This window comes from Meleagris gallopavo, chromosome 1 (assembly GCF_905368555.1).
Source record: "Meleagris gallopavo chromosome 1, MGAL_WU_HG_1.1, whole genome shotgun sequence".
In the NCBI taxonomy this organism is placed as follows: domain Eukaryota; kingdom Metazoa; phylum Chordata; class Aves; order Galliformes; family Phasianidae; genus Meleagris; species Meleagris gallopavo.
This window is the reverse complement of record NC_139404.1, coordinates 77351517-77374559: the sequence shown is the minus strand read 5'-3', so window position 1 is coordinate 77374559 and position 23043 is coordinate 77351517. Positions and strand designations below refer to the sequence as shown.

General features: G+C 41.9%; 1 protein-coding gene across 5 annotated transcripts in view; it reads right to left on the bottom strand.

Moving 5' to 3' along the window:
- Positions 1 to 8815: 8815 nt before the first annotated feature.
- WARS2 (tryptophanyl tRNA synthetase 2, mitochondrial) overlaps positions 8816 to 23043 on the bottom strand; it is a 47557-nt gene continuing 33329 nt past the window's right edge. For all 5 annotated transcript variants that reach the window (XM_003202691.5, XM_010718674.4, XM_085236300.1 and 2 more), the window contains 4 exons: positions 19737 to 19817; positions 17969 to 18054; positions 15491 to 15609; positions 8816 to 13568 (listed from right to left, as the gene is read on the bottom strand). In XM_003202691.5, the coding sequence (XP_003202739.4) occupies positions 13120 to 13568; positions 15491 to 15609; positions 17969 to 18054; positions 19737 to 19817 (735 nt within the window). In that variant the 3' untranslated portion in view covers positions 8816 to 13119. The remainder of the gene's footprint in view (positions 13569 to 15490; positions 15610 to 17968; positions 18055 to 19736; positions 19818 to 23043) is intronic.

The window sequence follows — 23043 nt, the reverse complement described above, 5'->3', positions numbered from 1 at the left end:
AGGAAAGCTGAATTCTGCTCGCCCCAGAACGGCGTCTGCGAGCCGTGTAATAGCGTGCAGGGCAAAAACGAAGTCTTTATTCTTTTACGGAGGCTGCTAAAAGCCCGCACACGCCCCGTATAATGCAACGGCCGAGCGTAACCCAAGAACCTCTGGGGAAGAAGGTTTTTCCAGCAGGGAGGTTTTCTCCAGCAGGCTCCCCCGGCAAGGAGGGATATGGAGGACGGAGTTGAAGACAGCGGGAAATGTTCCCTCCTTTGGTTACGAGGGACATCGAGATGAATAGTCCGAAACAAAGTTGGAAAAATGGGGAAACCTCTTCAGGTTTCATGTTCCAGGGCCTCAGGACCCTCCCGAAGGCCGCTCCCGTTTCACCCCGGCACCTCAGCGCAGCACCGCGCTGTCCCGCAGCTCCGCAATAGGGCACAGAGAACAGCCCGGAGCGAACCTTCGGGCGGGAAGCTCTGCGCCATCCTCTCCCGGTTTCGCTGTTCCCCCCTCACAGAACACCTTATTTAGCACAGCGCCATTTCCCCAAAAGCGTCTGCTTACAGACAAGACCGGGCCGGGTGTGCGAGCTCTCCACCTCTCGCCGTAACGCAAGGGAACACTCGTTGTTCCCGTTTGCAACAGAACAGTGAAAGGGGAAACACCGGTGGGAACGCGAACCGTTGCCGAGCTCAGCTCATGTTTATTCCCGAAGGAAAGCAGCTGCAGTGCGGTGACCCATTCATTCACGTGCCCTACAAGGACTGGAGGTTATCTCCTCCCGCACTGCACACTCACGCACCTCCCGGTTACGCTGCGTGGCGGCTCGGGGGCTTTATCCGGTCCATGTCCACGTGTACGCATATAAACACAAATACATTTCCCTTAGAAAAGCCCTTTCCGACTGCTGCGATCAAATTTGATTTGAGGGCCTCAGCAGCTTGGGAGGGAGACGGCTCTTTGGACGCGCCGTGTCTCAAACGAGAACTGATACTGAGGGGGAGAAAAAACAACAAAATAAAATGGTAAAGCGGCAAAGGGTGTACCTGAGCATTCACCGGCTGAATGTAGGTTTCCTCTCCCGGAAAGCCCAACCCGAAGGACAGACAGACGGACACACAGACAGAGAGGCGGGCGGGGAGGGAGTCACAGCGATTTTGCACGCAAGAAAACGCGTTTGAGCTCAGCTCGGAGAGGGGTGGCACAGTGCAGGGGGTGCAGTTCGCTCGGATTTGTTTATTTGGACAGAAGCACTCCGCACGTTCGTCGGGGTTGCTTCTCACCAGCGCTTGTCCTTCCAGCGGTAGTGCTGCTGCTGGGAGGCTGCGGGTAAAGCCCCACCGCCCGGACTGGAGGCTCGGCCGCGGCTGCGGGGCCGCCCGTACTCACCCCTGTGTAGCGCTCGCGGGGACGACGGGGACAGCGCTGCGGGGCCGCTCCGCACAGCGCCCGGCGGGGAGGGCGGCCCCAGCGCACCGCACACAGAGGTCTCCCCACGCGATACACCCACGGGGAGACTCGAGGGTGTGAGGGGGCCGAGCTCTGCTCCTGCCGGGGCAACGGTGGGGACACCGTCGCTCCTTTTGGGAACGCTCCCAGTGCGGGTTTGCGGTGCCTTCCCTTTTTATTCATTTCTACTTATTAATCAATTAGCAGCGTGTTCGTTTTTATCATTTATTTACTCGTCCGCCTATCTATTTATTTGCTTATTTGTGTTCACACGGGGTCTTAATTCTAATTCTTGGTCTGTTCACTACAGCCATCCGTCCCTCAGTGCTTCACCTGCTTTCTCTGAGAGCAACGAATCAATCCCAAAGATGGTACTGTTTCCTCCGGGTCCTCTTTAAAACGTATTTCCCGAGATTTTATTTAATCCCTCTGCCCAAACAGATCTCCCAAAACGCCCCGCAAACCCTACAATGTGGAAGCAGTCAAATTCTTATGAATACGCCTTTCCCAACTCGCAAGAATTAGGGGAGAAAAAACTAAACCATATGTGTACAACGCCACATTCCGTATGCACTATGAGATAAAGAGCTTTGCGGCATTGGTTCCATGGAAGTCATTAAAAAGAAAGACCAGAGAGATTATATCTGCGTATGCGAGACAAGGGCTCTCTTAGAACAATTATTTCGGGCACAGCAACACTTCAACGCCCGAAAATAAAAGAATAAAAGGCAGAGAGGGCACCGGGATGGCGGTGACAGGCTTTGGGTGTTTTCCGCTTCCTGAAGCGTGCCATCTCGCTAATTATTTTCTGCGTTCTTTTTCTCCCTTATTTTGGTTTTCGTCTGCGAGCGCTCGGCAATTCCCGGCTTTATTCCTCACCGCGGTACAACCTGTCCGCCTCGGCCGGATCGGGACGGAGGCAGTCGGAGCACCGCTCCCCGCCGCCGTGGAGGTCCCGATGGAGGCTCAGAGGCCGCTGCCCACCCACGAGTGGGGCCCGGAGGGCTCCGGAGCAGCTTTCAAGGCCGGGAGCAGAAGGGGCTATCCGAAACCCGTAGCTTCTCTTTGGTTTCGAAGGAACATACATTGGTTAGCTCTGTTTCAGCACAGTTTTTTGCACAACTTTTAGCTATTCAGCCATGAACGAATAGAGCCGAGGGGACCGGTTGTCAGAGCCCGTCCTGCATCAGGAGTAGATGTTGCTTCTACTCACACAGCCACTGTGCTGTCGCGGTCGTTATCAGGGTCAGGTGTATTTGGTCCCATTGGTCCTATTGCATGCCCCCTTTCTAACACGGAATAACACAAGCTTCTCCCTTTCCCCCTAAGTCAGGTAGGTGATGACTCGGGCCGCCTATTTGTCTTGTTTGGGAAGCAGGAGGACTTAATGAATAACCCTCGATGGGCAGAAATGACCGTGTCTGAGCAATCCCCTCCCGGCCACTAAAATCCTCCGCATTCCCAGGCTTGCTTTATGGAAAGTGCTGGGGAGGGGATGGATCCAAAGGACTGGTCCCGGCGGTGAGGCTGGATTAGGGATTGCTCCGTTTTCTGCTCGTTAGGATGCCGGCACCTCGGGCTCTCCTACGCGTACTCCAGCATCCTTCCGAAGGGATGCAGGGAGCAGACTGGGCTGCAAAGGAGAAGCGCGACCTGGGTGCCGGGCCGTTCTCTGTTCGTTCTCGGCGCCTGACAGGGCTTCTAAGCTCTTAGGGATGGTTGAGCGCTGGGGACGCGGGGACACCACCCTTGAGCAGCGCCGGGTCGAGGAGCCGAAGGGAGAACCGGAGCTGCCCTCCGCAGATCCTGTCCGAGCGCGCCCCGAGCCCCGCGGCCGCCCCCTGCCGCCCTGCGGCACGGTGCCGGCCGAGCGCAGCGCTCGCTCTCGGGTTTGGGACTTGAGGCAGCAGCAGCCTGGCGGATATCCACCGATGGAGCGAAAGCGTTCCTCAAATCTAAAAAAAAAAAAAAAAAAAAAAAAAAAAAACCGAATCCAACCCCAAGCTGTTTACTATTCAGGAAATTTGGTAATTATTTTTCCCCTCCCTGTAGTGGCATTACCCTTCTTTTGATATTAGATCCTCGCTAGAGGCCCTCACTTTCGGATTGCAGACAGGAGACAAAGATTAAGGAGCCGCGGCAGAGGTTGTAGTGTAAGTTGCTTTGGGGATATTTTCAGGCTTTTTTTTTTTTTTTTTTTTTGAGACAAAATCAAAAGTATCGCACCAGAGTGGGATAGCCTGCAGGTTTCCATGAAGCAGACAACTTTGATGCTTTCGTTGAATGCGTTGTTTATTACTTCGGATTGAACTGTGTGCCCTCCAGCAGTCTCTCTGTGTTCATCCATGCCACTAGCATTGCTAACCGTGCATTTCAGCTGTAGCTCAAAGCCAAGTCCATCTCCAGCTGGAAAGCTCAGAATGCTCAGCAAACATTAGTTTAGCCTTCCTGCACCTCTGCTAGGAAGTCTCATATGCCTCATTTTACAGCAAAGAAAACGAAGGCAAAGAAAGCTAAACAATTTGCTCAAGGGCATCAAAGAAACAGAAGGTAAAACAGAGTTTTAGATTTTCTTTATTCACACAGAGAGCAAAACTTTCTGTAGAAATAATAGTAAAGGAGCTGAATTCCAGAAGGCAGACAACAAAGACGCAGTTGTGTTGAAAATGACAGACTGCTATACACATTTGGTTGTTTTCTATGAAACCATAGAAAAATATTCAACAAAGTTGATAGAAAATTATCTCTAGTTATTTTAATTTTCAGCTGCTGATATTCAGCTGCAGATACAGTATACATTTTCTTAAGCTGAAAAGAACTAAGACAACTCCCCCAAACCTTCCAGTACCCATTAAATCTTCTCAGGCCACCCAGTGATCTCTCCTGACAACACACTCATCATCCACTGAAGCATCCTCATAAACCACAAAGATGACATTCACACTTCAGCTCATCCATCTCCTCAAAGCCAAAGTGGAGAGTATAGTGAAGCCCTATGAGTCAGGGTTTTGCTGGCTGAAAGATGTGAAAAAGTGGAGTTTCTGCTCCAAGGGAACCTACCAGCTTATGGTATGGGTGAGCAAGATGGATTAAAAGAGCTGTGATGCTCAGCACTTCAATTTTGCTTTTGTTCTCTACAGGTATACTGTAAATCTAAAACCTCTTTTAACAATACCATGCGTCTGCAGTAAGTAAGGTCCTTAGAAATGAAAACTCTGCAAAAGCAGATTTCATCTCTAGGGGAGTCAGTATAATGTGCTCCTCTGTGTGATTCAGCAACACACCCAAATCCAAGATCTCCAGCATATCCCAGAGCTATTTCTGCAATTTTGGGGGTTGGCAAGAAGTTATGTCAGCATCAGGAGGCAGTTGAGGGCAGCTGAAGAATGGGTGCCATACAAACACTCATAGGTTACTCATATCCCACCATCCTAAACAGAATATTGCTGCTTTTCCTGACGTTGCTGTGGGAACATCTGCCAGACAGGCTGTGAAAGAATGAATGTGGGCAGAGGAAGCCCCAGCCCCTGCTCCAGAAGGTCTTTCTTGGTACAAGAATCACTTATTGAGGTCTTTGTTGTTCACTCATCAAACACCATGAAGAGAATCTTGGCATACATTTGAACAACTGTTTCTGGTCACAGTATTTCCCATCAGTCCCACAACATTCAACACACAAAATCTTCCTTTGGCCAGTGAGGGGTATGTTTTAGGGAAGAAAACGTGAACATAAACAGGATGAATGCAGTCAGTGATCACCTGAATCAGAAACTCTGGCTAACACCAGGCAGTAAACTGTTTTATAAATTTCATCTGTATTTAGTTTAGCAATATGTTTCTGCAAATGCTAAGGCACCAATAAAGAAATTTTCACCAAAAACATGAAAGAGAATGTATATTCCATGCTTCTATCAGGAATTTCATTAGCACTGTTTCATGTGGACAGATGACAATAAAACCAGATTAAGACTGGAGACACTTAGGTATGTGCACAAGTGACACTTGATCTGTACACATCTTGTTCCAGAATTATTTAGGGCAGTAAGAGAGATCTGGTGCCATCTTGCTGTGCAGCAAGCTGCTGCTTCCCACCCACGAGGGTGAATCTGTTGACTCTTCAGATTAGACTCACAATGGCTTTACACTACATCAAGAAAGCAGATGGCTTACTTCACCAGCAACACACAGCCTTGTGACTTCTCATGTCAGCCATATGAACAAGGCTATGACCATACTCCCATACCCAGGCTTTTACAAGCATGCTGTTACTACCAAACATTTAATAACTTTTAAGGACTCCAGCGCTGGAACTCTTGTCCTGACATTTTGTCTTGCAGATAGACCAAATATTGCACATCTGGAACTGATTAAGCCTTCTGGTGTGGCATAGATTTGCTGTTCCTGCCTCACAGCCATGTTGGAGTGCTGTGAGCACAACAGCACAACAGACATTAAGCTCAGGGCTTAGATTCACGTTCACAGGCACTATGAGGCCACTCATGTAGTGGATAATCTCATCTTCATGTCACGGTGTTCTGCAACAGCAGTTTACCACAGTAGTAAAATCTACCCAGATGCTAAACCATTTGTTAGAAACTAGCACATGGGATCATCCCTCAGTGTGGGTTGGAATTTCATCTTACGAAAAATAATTGTTGAAACCAAAGCTGCTTAAAAGCAAATGATCCTTAGATTGTCCATTTGCATAGCAATAGGGAAGTGTTGTAGGTAGAATGACCTTTCACTGTCACGAAACATAGAATCTCAAGGTTGGAAATGACCTATAAGATCATTCAGTCCAACCGTCTTCTCATCACCACTGCTACCACAAGCACTAAACCGTATCTCGCAGCTCCTCATCCAGACGCCTCTTGAACACTGCCAGGGACGGCGACTCCACCACCTCCCTGGGCAGCCATTCCAGTGCCTGACCACTTTCTAAGAGAAAAAGTTTTTCCTCATGTCTAACCTAAACCTCCTCTGATACAACTTGCGGCCATTTCCCTGGGTGAATATATAATACATACATAATACAGCAGGCACTACAGATAGGCTTCATGGAACATGAATTGGATGAACTTGAACAAGAAAATGCATTTCAGGAGTGTCCCTACTGATCACTAGTTGTAATTAAGCAGTAAATCCATGGGACAAGACTACAATTAGTGTGAAGCAAGTCCCTTTGAGAATACATAGCATCAGGCCTTCTGGAACAGCCATTTTCTCCGAAGAGCTGTTTTAATTCATCTGCACTGCTTTACTAAAGTAAGCACTGTCTGTCACAGAACACTGTCTGTCACAGAACACCATCTAGAATGTGTGCTTACAAAAATGTTCCAAAGAGGAAAGAGGGAAGTAGAACAAAGAGATCACAGTAGCTTGGTATCAAACAACTTTTACTGATAGTAGCAAGTAGACATTGTTTTATGCTCAGCTTCTTCCTGACAAACTCCTTTAGAGCGCTCAAAGATGCAGAGAGGTAGCCAGGCTAGGTCCAGCCAAATGCCAAGATGGTTAACTTCCCAGAAAAGGCATGCTCTCACAAAACTGAAATCAGCATCAAACACCTACAGCATCAAACACCTACATTATAGCTGTCTTCTCTCAGGGGACTCTAATGATCATGACTGTTAGCAGGATAGGGATTACAGCACTGGGCAGATGTAGCTTTTGAGAATTCCTGCACAGGAGCTACTAAAATAAAGAGGTTAAGCCAACAATCTGTAGGTGAACATATTCATTTGCTTTATAGAAGTCTAACTTTTCTGAAGAAAAAACAGGCATATTTCCTTACTCCAAGAAGATAAGACTGACAAGCAAGATTTGTTTGACGGACATGGGAAGGAGAAGAAAAAAGCCCACACAATCTATTCTTAAATTAATGAGAAAACTGTGAATTAGATTGAAACATTGCTAAATATCCTAGGTAGAAAGACCTTACACCCAACAAAGGGCCTTTCTGAAACTTCTATTCCTGCTCCATTTCTGCAGTGTTCAGAAAAACTTAACAGTTTTATAGAAGTGCAATAGTTCAGAAAATTCAGGCATCAAGCCAGAATTGCTTGTTTGTGTCACACACACACACACCCTTTAAAACTGTACTGAAGACGTATGAATACTCCCACTTCCTTTTTACTGCAAATGAGATGTGCTGAATGCCAGTCATAGGTTATATGTGATTGGAGTAGCATATGCATAAAAAGAAAGTGAAACTACAATTTGTCTTTTGAATCCATGTTCTGATCTCTGTTACCAGAAAGGAAGAAAAAAAAAAAAAAACAACAACAACAAAACAAACAAAAAAACCCAAACCAAACCAAAAAACAAAACAAAACAAAACAAAGGTAGAAATCAGATCCATTATTGTTAAAGACTCTCTGCCTCTCTAGCATCTCCATCCAGAAGCACAGTACCAGTTTCTCTTAAGGAACCAACTGTGGGTGAGGCCTTTGGCCAAATCCAAGCATCAAAGCAGGAGGGAATATCTGTTTTTCATATTACATGCTTTGACTCATAACGTACAGAAGTCAGAGGTTGAGAATCACTGTGAAAGAAAAATCATTAAACAGTAGAGATTTACTTTAACTGAAGCATTCAGTTCTTTAGTCTACCAAATCTAATTTACCAAATGTAGCTAAACTTGTGTGAGCTTGGCTAATGGCTAATTATCTGTACACCATTTTACACGCAACAACTTTTATTAATTTGCCTTTTTTTTTTTTTTGACAACACAGAAAGAAACAAAGCTACTCTCTGTTACTTATTTTAATTTACTTCTGTCATCCTCTTCCTCTTGTTTCTCTTTGTGTGCCAAGATAGGGCCTCAAAACAGGCATAAAAGTGAATGTAAAAGTAAAGTAGCACAAGTCCTCTGGCCAGTCAGCTTAAAGATGGAATACAAATAGAAGTGAGTTAAACAAATCCAGTAAGCTTTAGTCTTGACATTAGTCAATAATATTAATCATGAGGTGTGTCTTATTTTTTGCCTTGTTTCCTATGCAGACTGATATATATATTTAATATGTTATGAAACACTGATTAAAGTCTAATGAAATACCTTCGTAACCACAGTAATGTGTCCCCTTTGTAGTCTGCTATAGTTACTTTGAAACCAAGGACTGTTTTGAATACATTCGTTATTTCTAGAGGACTTGTCAATATTGCACTTGGTTTCCCCTCATTCTCACCATCCACTCTGCTCTTCTTGCACTGACTAACTTCAGAAACTCCACCATTATCAAGTATTTGCTTTGTGGTTCTCTTTCTTCAGATCCTTAATGAGCAAATACAGCTCTCAGTGCAGATTCTCAGATGCTCAGACACTACTTCTTGTTTTGCAAAATTAACTATTTCTAAATTACGTCACTCTGCTAACAGGTAAATTAAAAATCAAACAGCTTTATTTATTAAAATTTGCTTTACATAGAAATTCCCAAATTTTTCAACTCAGTCATATAAGACTGCAGTTCTCCATGACAAATGCCACAGGCATATAATGGTTATGAGCTCACAAAGTATGAAACTCTGAAAGTTTAAACATAGCACCATTTAATATGCTAGCACAGGACAAGTAAGGCTTCCATTACATTTTATCATAGAATTATAGAGTATCCTGAGTTGGAAGAGATCCTCAAAGTTCATCAAGTCCAACTCTTGGCTCCAAGGGACCACTCAAAATTCAATTCCAATGTCTGAAAGCACTGTCCAAATATTCCTTGAACTCTGTCAGTTTGGGGCCGTGCCCACTGGGCATCCTATTCCATGCCCACCGCCCTGTGGTGCAGACCCTGTCCCTACCCCCCAGCTGCCCTCCCCTGACACAGCTCCATGCCGTTCCCTCGGGCCCTGTCGCTGTCACACAGAGCAGAGCTCAGCGCTGCCCCTCCGCTCCCTGTGAGGAGCTGCAGCCGCCATCAGGCCTCCCCTCAGCTCCTCTGCTCTGGCCTGAACAAACCACCTTTGTAGCCTTCCTTTGGATGCTTTCTAATCATTTTATGTCCTTCTTATGTTGTGGTAACCAAAGCTGCACTCAGTGCTCGAGGTGAGGCCGCACAGCACAGGCTGGGACAATCACTTCCCTTGACCGGCTGGCAGTGCTGGGCCTGATGCACTTGCAGGTACAGTTGGCCCTTCAGGCTGCCAGGGCACACTGCTGACTCAGATTCAACTTGCCATCAGCAGAATTTGCAGATCTCTTTCTGTGGGGCTGCTCTTCAGCATCTCATCTTCCCATCTGTACATACAGACATATTTGCTGGTTTCAGGTGCAGAATCCATCACTTGCTCTAGTTAAACTTCACATGGTTGGTGACTGCATAGCCCTCCAATTTGTCAGTATCTCTCTGCAAGGCCTCTACCATCAAGGGAGTCAGCAGGTTCTCCTAATTTATTATTGTTTGCAAATTTACTTAGCATAGCTTCAAGTCCTGTATCCAAGTCATTTATGAAAACACTGAAGAGAACTGGCCCTCAAGTATAGCCCTATGGACCCTCACCAGCCTGATGTAACACTATTTACTATAACCCTCTGAGTCCCAACTGTCAGCCAATTGTTCAGCCATCCTATTATGTATTTGTCTACAAGTATTCTGGACATTTTCCTCAGAAGGATACTGTGAGAAACAGTATCAAAAGCTTTGCTGAAATTCAGAAAGATCGACTGGCTTCCCTTCTTCAGCTAAATAGGTAAACTAGACCTAAGAAGACTTTTTTCCTTGTGAACTTGTGTTATCTGTAACCAATAACTACATTGTCTTTCAGGTTTTTTTCAATAACTCCCAGAATAATCTTCTTCATAATTTTGCAAGGCATTGAAGTGAGAGTGAAAGATCTATAATTACCAGGGTCTTTCTTGCCCTTCTGGAAAACTGTAACAACATCTGTCATCTTCCAGACTGGATCTCATCAGATTCCCAACACCACTAAAGAATAGTTGAGAGAGGTCTCAAGATGATATTAGCCAGCTCTTTGAATACCCTGGGATGAACCCCGTCAGGCCCAGTAGACATATAAATACATCCAGCTGGAGCAGCAAACCCGGCATAACATTAGAGCTGGTTGGGAGTTTACCATTACCACAGTCACAATCCTTCAACTCATGGCTCTAGTCAGGACCCATCATCAGTGTTAAAGACAGATGTCAAGGAGGCATTAAATGTCTCTGTTGTCTACGTCCCTATTTGTGAGGCGACCATCCTCACCAAGTAACTAATCAGTGTTATCTCTGGTCCTCCTTTTGCTGAAAACATACGTAAAAAAAGTCCTTTTTGTTGTCCCCCACAGTACTATTTTTGTTCCCCACAGTACTGGCCAACTTCAGCCCTAAATAAGCTTTTGCTGTACAAATTTTCTCACTACAGTGGTGAACAACACCTCTGTAGTACCCTGAATCACCTGACCTTGTTTCCAAGGTTCAAAAAGTTACCATCAAAGTGTTTCAGGAATTTTATGGTCCTATTTGTATCAACTGTATGGTACTCTCAAGTAACACCTAACAAATTGATGTCACCCACTAGCACAAGGGTGGCTGATCTAGGAATATAATCTTTCATTCTTTACATAATAATTTGTGTTGTTGTCCAGACTACCACAGTGATATCTACTTGCCTGCTTGTCCCGTAATACTTAGGCAGAGGGTCTCAATCATATCATTGCCAATTGTAAGCTTGATACAACCAAGCTATTCCATTACATACAGTGCCACACACTGCCTCTCCTGCCCTGCCTGTCCCTCACGAAAAGTCTTTAACTGTTTAACATGATACATCAGTCACAGGACTCTTCTCATCAAGTCTTGCTTACACCAACAATGTTGTAAGTCTGTAACAAGTCCAGGGCTTCTAGTTCCTCCTGCTTGTTCCTCGTGCTGTATGCATTAATACAGAAAAATTTCAAATGTGCTCTAGTGTACCCAGCGCCTTGTGGAGAAGACTGAAGGACCTCACTAGCACATGATCCTTCAAACTCTGGTTAGTCATCTCACAGCTTACTACTGGCAAGCCTCGTTTAATCTCTTTTCATCTTCAAGTCTAGTTAAAAGTTCTTTCAGTAAGCCCAGAAAAAAAAAACAAAAAAACAATTTTCTCTCTCTGAGAAAGGTGCATCCTGTCAAGTGCCAGCAGGCCTGGCATTGCACTGACCATACTGTGATCAAAAAATCCAAAATTTTGCCAATGACACCAGCCTAAGAGCCATATATTGATAAGCTCTGCCTGGATATTTCTAAGCATTCTAAGCACCTGGAAGGATAAAGAAAAACACTATCAGCACTCCCAAACCTTTAACCAATTGTCCCAAGAATCTACAGATCCTTTTGATTGCCCACGATGCCTCTCCTGGTCTCATCACAGTTTCATTGTTGCCTACATCAAAAAACAATAATGGGTAGTAATCTGGGGGCTGCACTAGGTTAGGAAGTTTTCTCGTAACATCTTTAATACAGGCTCCAGGGGGGTAGCAGACTTCCTTATCAAGTGGGTCTAGTCATTGTATTGGGACCTCTTTTCCCAGTCACCAATGACAATAATGACATTTTTTTTTCTTACAAAGGTGGCTGTAATGCAGGCAGTAGGCTGACTTGCCCATGGCAACTTCTCCAACATAAAAGGACAATCAACCATATGATTTTTTGATTGTCTTTCAAGTTCCTATTGCGGAAACCCAGGAAGGTGAGGTTTAGCAGTGAGATTTCACAAAGATCTATTTAATTCAATTTTGATAAATTATTTTACTGTAGTCCTCGCTATGACCTGAGCATAATTTTTAAATAATTAGTTTTGTAAATTATATAGAAAGTTCTCTCACAGATCAGCATAAGATCTCTTTCACACATCTTTTCTCCCTGAACCTTTCCTAAAGCAATCCTAGACTTGATGCTGAATTGAAAATCTCAGGGCTCCCTGCTAGACCAAAAAAAAGGTGGAAAAGGATGAGTTGAAGTTTGGGTAGTTTCCTAACAAAGAACTTCAGAATCGATCAGGAGGATGGCAGTGCTGGCAGAAGTGAAATTCACATTTGCTCTGCATTCTTTGGAGAGACTATCAAAGAGGCCCTCTAGAACTAGCAGCCACAGTGAGTTCTACTGTATGGATATCAGTATCTGACTAACTCACCTCATACAAACTAGATGTAGATACAAAATTACACTGAATTTGAAGACAAGACAGGGAGAAGCAGTAAGTTCTCTCTTCATCACCAAAGCCCAGTCATTCTGATTTGTAACTCTGTGCTGTCTGGTTATCCAAGAGCAGACCATCATGGTATCAAAGCTGAATAACCACGAGTTATCCAGCTCTAACAAGATCACATAAACAGCTAAGGGTGTTCTTGAGAAGATTACAACTCCTTCAACTGGATTAAAACCATCTTGCCTATACCTCAGCTTCTTGTAGTGGTTGGAGGAAAAACCCCAAACCCCATCTGAGCAACTTTGTATCCTGGTTTTGTATAATTTCTTCATATCTGTGATTGCCTGCACCCTCATCCTCTGACCATCCCTACAAGTTCAGAGCTGGTCCCACTGGAAGGAACTGGTTTCACACACCTTTTTGATGTAAACAGCTTAGCTATTCTACTTGGATTTTGCAGAGAGAGAAAAAAAAAGTTTTTGTTTCAAACTGTTTGTTTCAAACAAAATAGCTATCCCAGGAGCAAATGACTGAAGTCCTTGCAACTGCTTGCCAGTTACTGAAATCCCACCAGTCTTCTTACTTCTTGATAGATGGGGGTAGCCAGTTCTTTGGCTTTCTCTGCTCCAGCCTCTAAAATCTTTATCAGATAGGCTTTGTCTTCCTGGAGTTTCTTGATTTCATTCCTGATAGGTGTAAATTTTTGAATAACTGACTCTGCTACCACCATTTTGTATTGAGCAGTGTCAAGACCAACAGCTTGGTGCAGCACTTCTTCTATGCTAAGTCCAGTTACCGCAGCGTGAATGGACACCAGGTTGGAGACACCAGGGCGACTGGATGGGTCATAAGTCACCTCAGAGGTAAAGTCAGTCACGGCCTTTCGGAATTTCAGTACTACCTCCTCAGGACTGTCTGCTATGTTAATAGTAGCTAACTTCTGTGGGTCTGACTTAGACATCTTCACTGTTGGATCTCTGAGGGATTTTATTTTCTTTGTTGTACCTTAAAAAAAAAAAAAGTATTAATTATACACATGTATAGACAATTGTTTATTATGACAATTGCTAAGAACGTTTGGTAGCAGAATGACAGAACTCTCTGTCACTGCTTAAAAAGGAGTTGTAAGCATAATTATCAACCCTCCTATTTTCCTTCCCTGTCTTTATAAGTAATTTTTCTTCTCCCCTAACTAAATCAAAACTTACTTCATTTTTTCCTCCTCTCTACATGGAAACTTCTGTGGGGACACAGGGATTAGTTATCTTGAGAGTACGGAATGAACATTAATGAAAGACTCCCTAACAGTGGGGAAACAGGCTAAATTAATTTGTAAAAAGAAGTCCAGAGGAGGTAACTACCTTATTTTAAGTAGGAAGCTTTATCACCCAAAATTTCTTGTCAATTCTCCCAAATATCAATAAAGTCACTAGTTTTCCCTAATCAAACAATAATCAGCTTCATCACAGGGAAGGCACAGTATAGATAAAACAAGCGTAGGTATTGTACAAATTCCTAAGATACACAAAATTAAATAATGACGTTAAGGGAATATTGCAAAGTCTTTTATTTAACAGAATTAGCCCAAACTATTTCAATCTTTCAGCAAGAAACATGATTTCTGGAGTACACAGAAGTACCTCTGCAAGTACTTATGCTAAATGTTTTTTGACATCTAATAAATTCAACTAAATTCACCACATACTCTTTGACTGATCATGTATCTACTTAAAGAACAATTCAGATGACCCTAGAAGGGGCTCTTTTCTGATACACCTTTTGGAGGAGTCTATCACTTCCCTGTAAATTTGAAGTAGATCAGGCAATGTAGCTGTCTATAGCTAGCAAGTCTGAATAGCTTCCTAACCAATCCATTTATTTAAAACAGTTCTTTGGTTTATATGTACTTGCTCACTTATGCTTCTCATGAGGAAAGTGAAAAGTTCTTTTTACAGTTTGAGCTTTTTATTTTCTGGTAAACAGCCTCACCAGTAGCACAGACTACATTCATCTCCTCTTTACAGTATTTACTATTTAGCTATTCATTAGAAACTGCAGAGCTTGCAAAACTCAGTATTTTATAAGCCCCACTCTGGGTCTAACTGGATCTAACACCATTTTTGTCACAGAGGCTTGAAAACTGAGAAAGGTTTATTAGTGTCTGTCTTTTCTAAGGTGAGTGCTCCTTGCCCTTTCAGGGCCGAAGGTCTCTGCTGTGCATTCCTCTACATTACTTACAACAAAGATGCAATGCTTCTTCCTTGCCCAATTTTTCACGTTTCTTAACAAACACACCATTTGCGCTATCTGACTCTCCGTCACGCCCCAGCCTATGACCCTGTAGCTCAAAAATTGCTGAGAAGATTTTACTTATAAGTCTCTCTGAGTCTAAGGTAAAAAATGGAAAGTCTGAGGTCTGTAAGAGAATTTAGTGAAATACGCAAGTATGAATTAAACACAATTAAAAGATTTTCATGCACTGTAGCAATAAACCAACATGCTGTTTAGTATGCTTAATATAAATTACTACTCAGACAATGCAGAATTTTGCTTGCTGGAGGTCTTTTGACATACTCCTTATACACCTCCTGAACTAGCAACATGGAAGAGAGTCCCTCCCTAAAAGCTCTAGAATTTGAACAGCAGGGCTGACTGACAGATCAGAGCATAACTGTCCCCCTAGACTAGAATAATAGATGCTGCCTACATGCCTCTACCAGGGATTTGTAACGCCTTATGTCCATTTTGGGAGTACAATTTCACAGTATCTTGTTTCTTGTCACTTTTTCATTTTCTACTCTTTTAGCATCAGTCTTCTCTCTTCCTAGTCCTGGAAATTATTTCCACAATATTTAAATTGATCTTCAGACTTGAAGTGCAATTTAGGGAAAAAAATAAACTACAAAAAAACACAAAGATCGACTTACTCAAAATGGCTTTAGGCACAGGAAAGAATTCTCCATATTTCTTGTTAAAATGTTGTGCTATATCTTGGGCTAGTTCCAGGTGCAGGACTTGATCTTCTCCAACGGGAACATGTGTCGACCTTTTAATAAAAGACAGATACAGGAAACTCAGCAAAGCTCTCTGGTCCCACTGAAATGTTACTCTGACATTACTAAGGGCCAGAATGAGCTGAATACTCAGCCAGCTAGGTAGAGGTGCTGTGTGAACAAGATCCTTAACTGATTGCTCATACTCATCCCAGTATGAATCTGCTTTTTTGTGGTGAACTGAAGCATATCTCCAAGGGTAAAAATAACTTTTCTCAAAAACATGTATGGTAAAGATATCAATAAGAGCAAATAATTAAACTCAGCTCAAATAAAGGTTTGGTCCTATCTCCTGCTGTCTTCTTAGAGATCAAAGAACTTGTTTTAGATTTCGTGAACAAAGCAAGTAAGATCTGCCAGGCATAATGTCCTAACTTGCCTTGTCATGTCCCAGCAAGATGTAACTATTGTTGAGAGGTTAGTATTGTGGATTTACCAATAGAAGAAAAGAAGAGAGTGGCTCTTTCTCATGGTTCAAATTACATAAATATAATGTGGGCCAGCGTTTCTACCCATGAGTACTATCTTTCCTAGATTAGGATTGTTAGGATCAAAGGATCATTTGATCTTCTGTACTAAGCTCTACAGCATGAATGCAGTTCTGGAGGAAAATACAATCTGCATCTGAGGACATGAGGAGGTGAAGATTCCACTACTTCCCCTGGTGATTCTTTCCCATACTTAACCATACTTGCTAAAAATATATGATTCTTCTAGATTAAGCTGACTTGAAGTTTTTGATTACTCTCCCCTCCCTCCAAGCAGATTTTTCCTTCCTAAAGCTTGTAGGGTATTCAGCTCTGAATCTTGGACATGTTCCAGTGTAAAGAACTTCACTGTGCATCTTTTATGTTCCCAGAAAATTTTCGTTCAACATGGTACTTCTTCCTTTGAACTCTAAATTACTAGGTAGACATCCAGAAATCAATTTGTCTACCTTTATCCCTCATCAAATAGTCAGCAAGGCAACCTAAAAAGTTACAGTAGCCAATAGGAAATCACAGTGGCCTACAACTACCAGAAAGAAAATAAGGTACCATAATCAATATACTTTAAGCAGGTCAAAAGAAATGTTTCCATATGACAAAGTTTGCCACTAAACAGAAAACATATTGTTTTTATAAATGTCTCTGCTGCTTTTTTAAAAATATTTGTCCTGTTGCTATTCTTGTTCCTTTCTGTCATATATTTGCCTTCTGCCCATTTTCCGTTTTCTTTGATCCTTGGTTCATCTGAATTCATACTGTTTTCCCCTCCTCCTGCTCTTAATTCTTCTTTGTGACTACTCTTCCCTTCCTGTGTTTCCATTTTTCCCTGATTCCTGTTCCCTATATTATGTTTTTACATTTAAACACTTCTTAATAAAGATTCTACGTGAAATTTCTTCAAAGAGATATCGTTTCTCTTTCACTTCCTTGTTTTCTGCTCTGTTTGGACAACCTGCTGTTAATACACATAGTAGCAAACAAACCACGGGCTTCACTAAAGAAGGATGAATCAAATGATCTTACTAGAGACAGAGGAGACATACATGGTTGAATTCAATCACCCAAAGTAGGGTAATTTCCAATAAAGTTGTCTACTTAAAATACTGCTTTATAATCAAATAAGCCTTGCTGTTCAAAAGATCATTTTAATGTTCAGATTATTCCTTTTGCTTATTTTTTTTTTATCTATTATTTTTAGATAAAATTCACATAAATTAGAAGTATAATGTACTAGTCTTCCTACATTACTGTCCTCTCCTATTAATGAGCACTGAGGATTAGATACATTTTTGGGGGGTTAACAACTTGCAAATCTTGATCTGTGTTACTTTGGTGTCCCAACAAGCATTCACAACTTCACTTCAAAAAATTCCACCAAATACATATACTTGGAATATAAAAATAAGTAATACACACTACACTGCCTCTGATACTTATCGAGAAAATTTTAAACGTATCATGAAATACAGCAGGGTATGCTACAAGACTTATCAGCTGGGGTGTATGTAGTCAGCTAAAGTATCCCTACAGTATACTGCGTGAAATAAAGTATATTTAATTTTTTTAAAAAACGTAGGTACAAATGTTTATGCATATGCAATATGTATCATCAAAATCAGTGTGCTGTAATTCCCTGAGAATTGCTGTGAGGTGACCTGCTTTTTCTGTTTACAGCCATTGAGTTGTTTTTAACCCAGGCTAGATTTCAACCAGCCACTGGAAAAGTAAAAAGCTGTCATCCATTTCCAATTTATCTAATCACACCCAGCTCCCCCACCTAGTAAGTTGGCATGTTGACCTGATGAATATTCACTTTAAGGCGGCTGAATAGACATTGCCCATGGGCTCACATTCTGCCTCTTACTTGTACAGCAAAATATCTGCTGCTTGAAGAACAGGGTAAGTCAACAAACCGACATTTCCATCATTATTCTGGCTGGCACATTTCATCTGTTTGGAAAAGAGAAAGAGAGCAAAATCACACTTTTGGCTAACAGTGTCAAACTCCATGATTTTAGTTAGTTCGAGCTCTAACTAATTTAAGTGTAGGTTCAGCTACTGTGTTCATTCATCATATAACTCTAGAGAAAAGCGTGCTATGTAGAATCTGCTTCTTGTGAATCTTGCTTCTTTGTTTTATATTCTATATTTGTGTATTTTCCCACACTGTTCTAATACAGTAGCAGTGAGAAAACATAAGCTTATGTTTTCTTCCTCTTTGTAATCTTACTAACCAGAATGATCACAAATACAAAATAGTCGGGCTGGGTTATTATAATGATAAAACCTACTTCTAAAATAGTATTTTTTAAAGCTGAATTATTATGATAATCTCTACCTCTAAAATAGTATTTTTGGCAGTAAGTTTCTGAAACACTTTATAATCAAGATATAGAAAGGCATTAGCACTTCTTATTTCTCTGACAAGAGATCAAGACATAGTGATCATAGTCACCAAAATGGTCAGTGACAACGAGCAGGAGAATCCAGAACTGCAGAGGCATGGTCCAGCATTCTCTCCATTAGTTCTCACTGTCTTCGGAGTGTACTCTTAAATCAAGATATTCTAGCTATAGATAATTTAGTCTATTCCAGCAACAATATAGCTACTTTTTAACAATAGTTAACTACAATAAAACTCTTAAAATCTATATTAGTTCATTAAGATTATACAAATACCTTTCAATTTTTCTCACTCTATCATACAGATCCTGTCTTCTCTCTATGTCCCAAGTGCCTGGGCTCAGGGAACCCACTGTGCAAAGCCTAGCACCTGTAACACTTACAGAGTTGGAAAGTCAATCCAGTCAAAATAGGATTTAAGAGCTTAACTTTAGAACCTTGGGTTTGAAAAGGTTGGCTTTAATTTATGCCATGCATTAACACTGGTTGCTGTATTTAAGTTTTACTGTTTTTATTTAATTAAGAAGAAAAACAGGAAAAAAGAAAACATCTGGATGTATTTAAGACTGCTCTGAACTCTGCAAGCCAAACTGCTCTTAAGGATTTTTTTCCCCTTTTTTGATACTTCTCTCTCCTGCTTTTTGTTTTTTTCTGCTTACTAAATGCCAAATAAAATCCAAGGAAATGAAATGTATCTACGCAGTTGATGTGGTAATGCTGATACAGTACCAAGATTAAGATGAGCATGAAACTTATAAAAGCAAACAATCAAGGTTCATTAACTTTATAATTGAGAACAATTTTAGTATTTTAATTCTATATTCCTCCCCCAACATACATTTCTTGCGATGTTTCTTTTTCGCCCTATTCCATAAGATTTACAGAACAGCCACTTCCCTTTATAGAACTCCTTAATCAGCATGGCTCGAAGTTTCCACTACAATATCTTGTAGGTTTATGCATTATTGAACAAGAATCAAAATAACTCCAAACAAGCTAAGAAAATCAGTTTAATAAAATGAATTAAACAATTCTTCCCATTTTGGTAGAGCTACTGCAAGTTTCTGCGCAAGAAACTTCTTCTTTTTACTGTTGGACTACAGAATTCTCAACCCTAGAGCAAGGATAACAAAGATACAGTTTATACTCAACAAGTAACAAGTATTTCAAGGACAACAATTGTATTGAATTCCCATATACTTTATTTTAACTTACTAAACTGCTCATACCTTCCACTGGGGCAAACGTAGTAACCGTGGCACATTAGTTAAGCATCCAAGAATCCAGGCAAGTTCTGTGTGCTCAGGAACCTGAAAGCACAAAGTCAGAACGAATTTTAAACTTCTGCATTTTTATGTCTGTTTTCTCTAAATCAGTACAGATAATATCTGAGATCAGAAAATCATTTATTTGAGTGGATATATATTTTGTATAGAAAGGCCAGCAGAGAAAAACTAACAGAAAGGTTTGGATGCAGCACGGACTGAGCAGCAGAGCAAAGCTCTAGAGCCTGAAAACTCACATTAGAATAAAGAAATAAACTGCCTTAACAATAGTAATAGAACTGAACTTGCATAAAAATTAACTGCATGTTAATCACTGTGCCACAGCTTCCTCACATCTTCAGATAATCAAAGTCTTTTCCTCATTTTCAGTGTGTATTTACTATAAAAGCCAAAAGTCACCCAAACTAAATTTCTGCACCACAGTCCTGCTTGTACTTGTTTCCCTTACTTGTCCTGGCTAGTCTCAGTAGTGCTCTCCAATGATGGGCCCAGAACCCCATTTAAACTCAGACCTCCACGTCTCTAATTGAACTATGTTATACTTCAGCATGTCTGAAATTATAATATTAGATAAGCAAGTATAACATGTAGATCCAACACCCTGCCATGGAAAGGTTGCCACTCACTAGATCAGGCTGCCCAGGGCCACAGTCAACATGGCCTTGAACACCTCCAGGGATGGGGCATTTATAGCTTCCCAGGGCAGCCTGTGCCAGTGCCTCAATGCCCTCTGGGTAAAGAATTTCTTCCTAATAACTCCTAACCAAAATCTCCTCTCTTTTAGTAGAAAGCTATTCCACTTCTCCTATTACTGTCAGACCCGGTTAGAACAAAGAAACAAGCAAACAAACAAACAAACAAAAAAATCCTCAAGTACTGGAAGGCTGCAATGAGGCCTCCCCAGAGCCTTCTCTTCTCCAAGCTTAACAAACCCATCTCCAACAGCCTTTCCTCACAGGACAGGTGCTCCAGCCCTCTGATCATCTCCGTGGCCCTTCTCTGGACCCACTCCAACACTTCTACATCCTTCTTGTGCTGGAGGCTCCAGGTCTAGATGCAGTGTACTGCAGGTAAGGCCTTACAAGGGCAGAGTACAGGGGGATAATCATCTTCCTCTCCCTGCCAGCCATCCCTCTTTTCATGCAGCCCGGGATATAGTTGACCTTCCAGGATGCAAATACACACTGCTAGTTCATGACAAGCTTTTGTTCCACCAGGACCCCCAAGTCCTTTCTACAGGTCTGCTCTCCATGTCTGTACATATATCTGGGATTGCCCTGACCCAAGAGCAACATCTTGTACTTGGCCTTGTTCAATCTCAGTAGGCTCATGTGGACCCACTTTTCAAGCTTGTTGAGGTCCCTCTGGATGGCATCCCTTCCTTCTACTGTATCAACTGCCTTCTTCCTTCTACTGTGTCAGTTTGGTGTCATCAGCAAACCTGCTGAGGATGTACTCCATCCCACTGTCTATGTCACTGATGAATTTGTTGGAGAGTATTGATAGTAAGATGGAACCTACTTATTACTCACCTCTACCTGGACACAGAACCACTGGTCACAATCCAGTGGCTACAACAACCAATTCTTTATCCACCAAACAGTCCAGCCTTCAAATCCACATCTCTTCAATTTTGAGATAAGGATGTGATGTGGGACCATATCAAAGGTTTTGCAGAAATATAGTTAGACAACTTCAGTTGCCCTTCCCTTGTTCACCAATGCTGTCATAGAAAGCCACGAGGTTGGTGAAGCACTATCTGCCCTTGGTGTGCTGGCGGTCACAGATCACCTCCTTGTTTTTTAAGTGCTTTAACTTATCTTCCAAATCATCAAAGACAATCTCCATGGTCTTCCCAGGTATAGACATGTGCCTGTAATTCCCCACGTTACTCAAGAGCTTCTAGTTTCCCAGGTTTCTAGATTCCCTTTCTCCTTTTCTTGAGAATGGGAGTGATGTTTCCCTTTTTCCAGTCATGAAGGACTTCACCTGACTTTTCAGATATGACAGAGATTGGCTTGGCAGTTCTGCAGTCCTATCAAAATGAATGCTCATCTGAAAGTGAAAGTGAAGGATCAGGCCCCAGGCCTCCACTTTCTGCAAGGGTGGTTTTAAAACCACCCTTGTTGGTAACCCTGCCCATGGCAGGGGTGTTGAAATTAGATAATCTTTGAGGTCCTTTTCAATCCAGGCCATTCTATAATTCCTTGATGAAAAGATGAGAGAAAAAGATGACCTAATGTAATCCTGTATAACAAACTCTTCATTTAACATTCATTCTGGAGAAAACATCACAGCACATGAATTTTAATTGTTTCTGAATCCCATTAGACAGAGAGATGTTTTCCTCTTCCTGATATGAGGAAGACTTTTTACGGGGCAAGACAAGAAATATACCATGAAATAACCTTGATGTACACTATTCAGCTTTTCCAATATTCATTTCAAAGTTAGTGAAACAGGCAAACATTGCTGATGTATACTCTGTTTTTTAATTTACTTTTCTCCCTTTTGTTCTGTTGCTAATTACCTATATATGACATAATCATCAAAAGAACTAGGTGGTCTACATTCTGCTCCTTTGGTTACATGCTCTATTCCCTCCTTTCAATATTAGCAGGTTTGGATGTTTAAGAGCATGCTAACGGCCTAAAAATGTTCAAATCATCATGCTTGCTCCAGATGGAAGGCAGTAAGAAGTGTTTGCTAACAAGTAAAAATTAGCATTATTAATGGCAATTCCTTTGTTGTCACATCTTATATTTAGTCATTTCCTGGCTAACAGTCATTAGACTATTTTGGTTGCCAATGTTGCATAAAGCTATCTGACATCAAGACAAAAGCTCAGTGATTTTTAGTATAAATTTCCCCATGCTTATAAGACTTGCTATTTTCTGTGTACAAGATAAAGTGCATCAATATGCACCAAATGTGTATTTCACAAAGAAGTAAACTGTGCTGAATTGGAAATACTAACCTCAGACTTCCATTTCTTCTAGAAGGAATCACCATCTGGTTCAAAGTGGTTTCTGATTCCTTTCTTCTAGTCACGGATAGAGAGGAGATGGTGCTCTGTTGCACTTGTGTTGACAAGGACTCCCTTTAAAAACTATGCTGTCATTGATCCCTCTCTGGCAGTTGTTGCTTCCACAGCCAAAACTGCATGTGTATTTCATTGCATTAGTGGCTTTGACATTACACCACTTACCAAAACACCAAGTGATCTAAACAACACTTGTTCAGTCAAATC